The 8,662-nt window shown below is 40.4% G+C and overlaps 2 protein-coding genes across 2 annotated transcripts; both read right to left on the bottom strand.

Moving 5' to 3' along the window:
• Positions 1 to 458: 458 nt before the first annotated feature.
• LOC144383231 (uncharacterized) lies at positions 459 to 2,855 on the bottom strand. Its single transcript, XM_078080244.1, has one exon. It carries the CDS (start codon positions 2,066 to 2,068, stop codon positions 1,481 to 1,483), a length of 588 nt encoding a protein of 195 aa, XP_077936370.1. The 5' UTR covers positions 2,069 to 2,855; the 3' UTR covers positions 459 to 1,480.
• Positions 2,856 to 4,561: 1,706 nt separating this feature from the next.
• LOC144383230 (uncharacterized) lies at positions 4,562 to 6,715 on the bottom strand. The gene has a single exon (XM_078080241.1). The coding sequence runs from the start codon at positions 6,630 to 6,632 to the stop codon at positions 6,096 to 6,098; it is 537 nt and encodes a 178-aa protein (XP_077936367.1). The 5' UTR covers positions 6,633 to 6,715; the 3' UTR covers positions 4,562 to 6,095.
• Positions 6,716 to 8,662: the final 1,947 nt, after the last annotated feature.

Genomic DNA, 8,662 nt, shown 5'->3' with positions numbered 1-8,662 from the left:
CAGCACACTTCATTTGGGTTCTCTTATATCTGGGAAAACACACGGTATCACATGCTTTAAGATTTTCGTAAAATTCGAATGTAGCAACAGATATCTTTGGAGTTCTTTGAACTGTTTCACGAGTTAATCAACAACGCACCAATCAATACATCCATTAATTTACTCTGCAGAACTGAAGGGGCCACAAAACTGTCTAAAATGTATCCTTATACTAGTTTGTCTGTTTCTATATAGTTATTCTTAATGCTTTGTCATTGGTACCACCGGGTAGCATTCCATGAAATTAGAAAATATCCTGCACGTTAATCAGAAACTCCTCAGGGAGGCACCGGAGAACCTGAATCAGGACTGTGGGAGTAAAATGAGGGTTTTACAGAGGGACTGTTTCCCGGCAACACAATCCCTTTTATCCACATGGTCCACCAAAATAAACACAAAAAAATGTCCATGTAGGACCCTTTAAGCAGTAAGTAGTGATTTTATTCATACAGCCTGAATTCAAAATGTACAAATTATATTAACATGGCATCAAACATCCTTTGAACATTCGTCTCACAGGTTACCAAAATCTATCATCTCCATTGACGGTTGACGGGCCCACATACTGAACAAAAGAAAATTACTTATTGTTCAAATAATGCGCTCATTACATCAGGCCCATACCTACTAAATGTCAACATGGGAAAATGAACAAAAAAAATAGACATTCAAGCTAAATAGATCCCACTGTGTCATTACATTACCGGTCATTTAGCAGACGCTTTTATCCAAAGCGACTTACATTACACTTTAAAGCCATGGCTTTTTCACATTTTTGCCCAGGGAGCCATTCGGGGTTAGGTGTCTTGCTCAGGGACACTTCAACATGGAACATGGGGCAGCCAGGACTCAAACCACCAACCTTGTGCTTCCCAGCACACCTTCTCTAACCCCTGCGCCACGATGACCCCTGTCATGATGTACTGGCAACATTTAAAAGGTGATTCAGGGCAACTTCTCCACCCTGTGAGAAATAACAATGGTGCAAAACTCTTAAATATCTTTAGGCATTTTATTAAACAGACATGTGGTTCGGAGGTCTAACAACAATAACGTTTTGTTCAGAGTATATATCCACAGTATTTTGTTCCCCCTAAGTAGTTCTAAGCATCTGCTGAGGCATCCACAAGGCTGAGATCACAGCTTTGTTATGGTCTCCAAGATAGAGGGTGAACAAGATGGCAGCAGTCAAAATAAAATACCATCATTAAAACATTTATTATTTGAAGAGTTTGGATGGCCTAGTCTGCATGTCCAGATTTAAGTAATGGAAATTATTATTTAAGTACTATTTTATAACTTGCATGCATTGTATAACTCACCGTATTGAGTAAAGGTATCAAGATGAATTTAAGGAAAGTTCCAGTAATACTGATTGTTACACACTATTGTTGCCCAATGCGACAGAGTCCCTCACGCTTTTTATTCTTCCGTTTAGTCCTCAATCCGAGCTGCTGCTGTTGGTTGGCCGGCCCTCAGGATGCTCTGGACAGAGCTCCTTGGTGGGATCCATCACCACAGGTGTGGGCAGCCCGTAACACGCCAGCTGGGCCTTGAACTCCTCCATCTCCTCCTGGGCCACCTCCCTCCTCCTGCTCAGCAGGTACAAGTCTACAGACCGCCGGCTCTTCGACTGCACAATCCACCGCATCACGGCACAGTCCGGGCAGTGTGTGGAGAGGACAGCCCCGTCGAGCTTGAAGCGTTCGCCCACGTTAAAGGTGAAGGAGCTTCCCTCCACCGAGATGTTGTAGCGCAGGTACTCGCATCGATCATCAAAGCGATTGATTTGGGTGTAGACGTTGGAGGTGTCACTGGAATTGCTGAAGAACATAGTGATGCTGTCTCTGAGCCTTAGTTTCTCCATGGAAGGCTGGTGGTTGAGACTGCCCGCAACTAGAGCCCATCCGCCCTGGAAATGGCTGGGGTCTAGCTGAGACAGCGGGTGGACCAATCTTTCACAGACCGGAGGAGCCGAACGGCTCACAGACATCAAGCAGAGGAGAAAGACGGCAAAGAGGGGAAACATGATGATATTATACAGACTGAACTTGACTTGAAACAGTGGCCTCAGCTCTGGCCCAGAATGGAGCTGGATAAGGGCGGCAGTCCAAATATATGCTTGCGTTTAGAGTCCAGTCCAGTCTTGCGACACAGTACATGGTCACAGTACCAACTGTGAATTCCATTATTGTGCAATGAAAGAAATGTGATTACTAGTTGTAATGTGTTGTGGTTCTCTCCCACTTCAGATGTTTTTTCATTTGATATTTGATATTTTCTGGGAATGAGACAGTGTTTTGCAGTGGAGTAAGGTCAACAGTCTCCAAACTGGCAATCAACCTCATCGGTTTTTTCAGTAATTATGCAGAAAGTCAAAAATAATATACCTCTGTCATTAAAACATTAATAAGAGTTTGGATGGCCTAGTCTTCATGTTCAGATTCAAGCAATTGAAATTATTATTTAAGTACTGTATTATAACTTTCCACCACAAATGCATTGTGTGTGACTCAACCTATTGAGTAAAGGTATTAAGATACACTAAGATGGTAACGTACAATATAACAATGTACACTGCAGTGATGTATAATCAAGTTCATAACTTAGTAATAAGTAAGTAATTTTTCTTATTTGCGAATTCTATAGTTAGAAAAAGTACCCCATGTTTGTCACTTCAGGAAATTAACTCACTAACATTTAAGGATTTTGTACTTCTCGGTGTCGAAAAAAAAGATATATTGGATGAGCTATGACCTTGTTAAGGGGTTTGTTAAAGACATATGTATCCTGTTTTTAAAAGACTCTGTAAAAGATTAAAACCATTAAAGAAATGTATTGATTGTTGTGGATGTGTAAACACAGAAGGCATGTTGGGAAAATAATCTGTTTCGCAAGCCTGGTTATTCAAAATGATGTGAAGCTGTTGTGACAGGATCGGACAGAGGACAGACGAAAATGGCAGAGCAGCAGTCAGAGGCGGAGTCGGTTGGCAGGTTGTTGGCAATTTTTAATAATACAACTGGAACAATAAAAAACAACAGAAAATCAAGCTAATTTCAAGACCCGGTTTGACAAACTACACTAAACTCCCAGCCTGTCTTCTCCCTACGGCTTCCCCGATTGAGCATTTTACATCTCACAAAGCACCCACTGTAACTGACATACAGAAGTAGTTTAAATCCATTGAGATTATGTGACGTTTAGTGCTATTAATGAATCTCAGGTCCAATCCCACTGTCCCCCCTAAGCCCTGAACCTTCAGGGACGTTCTTAAAGGTGTAATATGAATAGGGCAGCACTTTGCAGCAACATATCACATCACCAGGACCAATAAAAAATATGATTTATAATTGATATCATACGTTTTACTCTCTGATTTGAATGTTTTTACGGCTCTTTCCTCTTACGAGAGTTACATTTTTTATATGTTTTTTCTGTTTTCTCAAAGTTGCTTCGATGAATGAAGATTTTGTATTTTAGGAATAAATACATAAATAAATAACATCTGATTTTATGTGAATTTTTTCTCCATCTTTAATACAAAATGCCACATACTGTTGTATGTGATTGAGACAAATTCTCCTATAGGGCTTCTGTCTGTCTGTCTGGGGCTCTAGTTGAGCCCGAGTTTCTAAACATCGGAAAACCACAGAAGAAACAGTTCATTATTGATTATTTTATTGGAAAATACATGCGGCACTATTTGAGCAACACGATGGCCAGCCAACCGTAATCTTATCCATTAGCTGACACATAGTAGTTACCACAAAAAACATTTCAGGTCAGGTTTGAAGTAAGACCAATATCCTAAGGCGGGCACTGTTGTTTTATTACTTTTCATCTTCCGTGACACTTCAGATTCCCAACTTTCTTTCCCTGTGTATGCTCTACATGCTTCCTCTTACAAGAAAAATAATAATAATAATACAAAATTATTACATGGTGAAAAGGTTTGTACACCTTATGCTTGTATATTAAATAGTAAACAAGCTTTAACTTATCACAAATTCACATTTTATTATAGATTTGCTCATTTAAAAGGTTAACCAGTAACCATTGCTTAGCTGTCGCAGATCATTCTTAAATAGTGATTGTTTGAACTTATACATGATAACATTATACATTAATGTCATAGACGTTCTTACCGTAAACAGTGTCCCAAAAATTACATTACATTTCTATCAAGGCGGATGGTGGAAATGAACACTTTTCAAGTGTTCGCTCATAATCTTTTGCTCAGATAGTGTATTAGTAATGACCGTGCAACTAAAAATAAAAGACATTGCCTTTTAATTGGATAGTTCATAACTCTTAGTTCATAATTTCTCTGTCTTTCAACCACATATCCATTTGTACGAACAGATTTGTAGACATGCTTGTTGTGACGCCCACGTTTATCTCTGCTTGTGAGCCACATCTGATAAAGCTAAATTTAGGTCTATCTTAATGTCATTAGCTGTGCGTGACTGGAGCATGCATTATACTGCAACAAAAAGTGAATAACAGAGGCACATCCAACTGAATTTGGTCTTGGTTTATTTATGTGTTACAGTCATAAGCAATTGCATTTTAATTTCAAGCAAAGTTGTCAAGAATAAACTTTTGGATTAATTTTAAAAAAATTACCTTACTGTTCTCTAAAAGATGCATTAAAGGCATCGGCCGGACCAAGTCCTCACAGGCCAGCGGAGCTTGATGGCTCACAAGCAGAGAGTGATGACACAAAAAGCAAACATTTTTTCCGTGAAAAAATATTGTCTGTTGTCTGTTATCCTGTTTGCAGGCAACACTGTTGAACAGAAAGTAGGCAGGTAAAGAGATGCATTGGTTTTTATAGTGGTTTTTGATACCTACAAACCAACGCCCGAGAGGAGGGTCCTATTTGTTGATGTTGATCATGATCACGGCCGTGAAATGATTGAACATCATGAATGCTTTGACAATAAAACTTTAAATCCGGTTGGCTCTCTCTTCCCTTGGTTGGTTTGTTGGTTCAATGTTTCTCTTTCTGCATTCTATTATACCAAAGGTCTTTGAATTAGCCGTGTATGCACTCAATTCCTCCTGGAGGTTTGGCCTGTGTTTGTCATGGAGACATCTAAGCCCGAGAAAAACACAAAGAAGAGAAGAGACAATGAAATCCACGCACACAGTATTTGCCCGTCAACTTGTTGTGAAAGTATGGAGCCAAAATTGTTCCAGCATACAAACACAGTGATGCAACTTTTGAATATGTAAAGTGGAAATTATGTTTGTTTAGATAATTAAAAAAAAAGGTTTCAGTTCTAAAGCTTCAAACGAAATGTCATCAGAGTTAAATTCGGCATTTTGATCTCACTTCATCATGGCAAGTTTTCTTTTTCCTATATTCGATTGAATTAGTGACCATATCAGAGTGAGCTTTAAAACCCATCAGAAACCACAGCTCACTATCTAAATGTGCCATCAGGGATCTTCATTCAGACAACAAGAGACACCCTTTCCTCCAAACATGTACTGACTCAGCAACTTATAGGGAGACTGATAAAATCCACTAACTAAGTTGCATGATCAGCACAAGTTACATGTTTTTACAACGTAGTTGTAGGGGTAGTCATTTTACAGCCCCTGTAACCCAGCAAATAGAATGATCATGAAGATGTTTTTTAGATTCTTCAGTTACAATCACAAAAATCTTCGTGATTTAACTAACATTTGGTTAAATTAGTTTCAAACACTTTTTAATATCACTCTCCTTCAGATGCTCGGCCTCAAAAAGATGTTTTATTTTAAGTTCAGATCAGTTGAAATGTAGAGTGATGATGGTTTCTGGGAAATAACTGCTATCGTCTTATTTGGACATGCCACTAATGATTTAAACGTCCTTCACTCTTCTGTCTTTTCTCTCCAGCTGTCTCCTATGGACATAAACATCAGTCAAATACAGTTGATGTTGGGCATGAACATTTAGAAACATACGAGAGACAAAGCAATTGAAAGGCTCAATAAAACACACGTTATGGGACTAAATGTCTTTACGCAGTCTGTGTTTTCTGTTCAGTTTGGTGTCCCCTCTATTCTGGACAAAGTTCCTTGGTAGGATCCATCACAGCGGGTGGAGACATGCTCAGACACTCCACCTGAGCCCTGAACTCCTCCAACTCCTCCTGCACCAACTCCCTCCTCCTGCTGAACAGATAAAAGTGCTGCCGCTTCCCCGACTCCACGTCAAAGCTCATCAGTAAGCAGTCGCGACACGATGTGCGGATGAAGGTTGTGGTGACATTGCCATCGTCAAAGGTGAAACTGCTGCCCTGCAGGGAGATGTCGTAGGACGCGTAGTGGCACTTGTTATCCAAACGCTTGGAGCGTCTCCAATGGGTGCCGTTTCCACTCGCGTTGCTAGAGAAGTTGATGGTGGCGCTGTGTCTACGTCTTAATCCCTCCATGTATGGCGGAAAGCTCAAACTGCCCGCAACCATAGCCCGTCTGCCCTCCAGGTGACCGGGATCCAGCTGATCCAGAGGCTGGAGCAAGTCCTCACAGGCCAGAGGAGCTGAACGGCCCACAGACATCAGGCAGAGGACAAAGGCGGCACGCACAGCAAACATTATCAGCTTTAAAGTGTAACGCGGGAGCGCTGTTGTTGAGATGATCAGGTCTCGGTAGCGCTGTAGTGGTAAAATGGCACGTTTTTATGGTTTTCTACAGAAACATCCAGTTTCATAATATGGAAAAATCCCAGAGAGCGCAGTCCTCCTCGCACCTGTGGATTCCGGGATTGGGAAATGCAGTAAAGTTTCAAGTCCAGTGACTTTCGACCTTTCACACTGGAGCTGAACCAATGTTGTAGCTCACTGTGTTATATATGTTGTCAATAATATTAAAACTGGGCCCTATTCCTCGTACGTGGTTCAGCTAAGTCGAATGTCCCATTGTCCCATTATCCAGCTCAATTTAACGAGATGATTGATGACAGGCTGTCTTGACTCCTCAAAGGCTGATCAAAGACTCAAACAGTCAATCAAACAGTTGTTAGTTTGAATCAAATGTCAGTCATCTTACGTTAGAAGGCGGAAGAGTCGATTACTGAAACCAGGATTTTTAACAGTACAACGGCAAATAAATTCAAAGGAAGAGGGTCTTTTTTCTCCGCTGACGAGCAGATGATTATGAACGCATATGTGTAAATTAATCATTTGCGTCGTATAAATTGGACCTATTGTGCATATTTTACGTTGTTCATTCTGCACGCGCGTCACAGTCGGTCCGTCCCGGGGAGGATCCTCCTCTGTCTCTCTAAAGGTTTCTTCCCTTTATTCTCCGCATCGAATGCTTTTCATTGTTTGGGTAGTTCTTCCTGTGCCGATGTGAGCGTTTCTGGACAGCGTCACATGTGTACAGACAAATTTGCGATTTTGTGCTATACAAAATATGGCAAAGACTGACTACAAGCCTGACAAAGTATCGCAGACAAGTTACATGCGTAAGTGTTGGTAAAATGTATAAGCTCATTTTAAGTGCCCTGTCACTCTAATCAATCAGATTATACTTCTTTAAATGCGCCTGCTGGCAGGAGGCTTCATGGAAGTCATCATCATCCAATGAGAATAATGATCTCAACTCTTAAGTGGATAAAAACAAGAACAAAGAATCGATACGAATTAATAGTTATGAGGACACACAGTAAAATTCTTAAGAGTTAATTTCCCTGTGTTCGACAAAAGTGTTTAAGTGCAGAGTTGACATCACACTGCAAAAAGTTCATTCAACTGTTACAGAGTCAATTGTACAAAAGAGGACCCGGGTTTTTATCTCTACATAGAGTGTATTTATTTTGTATTTATCACTGATCGGATTTATTTGCGACACTTAGTAGAGTTAAATTAACTCTTTGATAGGTTTGAAATGTAACTGTACACCCGTGTCACTTGGTGTTGGGTTTAACTGTTTATTTTTGACACTTATTTCGAGTTAAATTGTTAACACTTCGCTGAGTGTTGATTTAATACTGATTAGATTGGGACAATATAAACACCATCTTAGAGTTAAAATTGAATCTCACAGTAAAATTAACTCTGAAATTTGCTGTGTACATGTACTGTATCAGATGATGTATCCTATGTATGTGTATATATGTAAGTAAGAGTTTTATTATGTGTGTGTGAGTCTGTGTATGGACGAATCACCATGTATCTATTACTCATAATCAGAAATTTGATCAATTGAAACATCCAGAAGTTTATTAAGCGGCAAATAAACAAACAGAACTTCACGAAGAGCATGACATGCAGCGGCTTTCCAGATGTTCTCTGCATCGCAACACCGCACAGTGTGTGAGACACTGGGAGACAGTACGAGAGCGTATATGAGATGGTTTGAGAGACAGTGTGTGAGTCTGTGGGACAGTGGACGCTCGGCTGCAGCGTGGTGTTCATCACGTAACGTTACGGCTTAAGAAAGTCTTGTGAATAAATGACTCCTTGTCTTCATCATTGATGCCGTTCGTACAGGACGTCATCGCAATGTCTTAATGGATCAATGCGATGTCGGTGAAGTCTGTCCCTATAAAACGTGAATCTAACTGCTCCTCGTCAATGAAGAAGAGAGTGTCACGGTGTGGTGCCTAAGAACCTCGGCG

Source organism: Gasterosteus aculeatus, chromosome 9 (assembly GCF_964276395.1).
Source record: "Gasterosteus aculeatus chromosome 9, fGasAcu3.hap1.1, whole genome shotgun sequence".
NCBI lineage: Eukaryota > Metazoa > Chordata > Actinopteri > Perciformes > Gasterosteidae > Gasterosteus > Gasterosteus aculeatus.
Note: the sequence above shows the minus strand (reverse complement) of the source record. Positions and strands in the feature narration are given on the sequence as shown.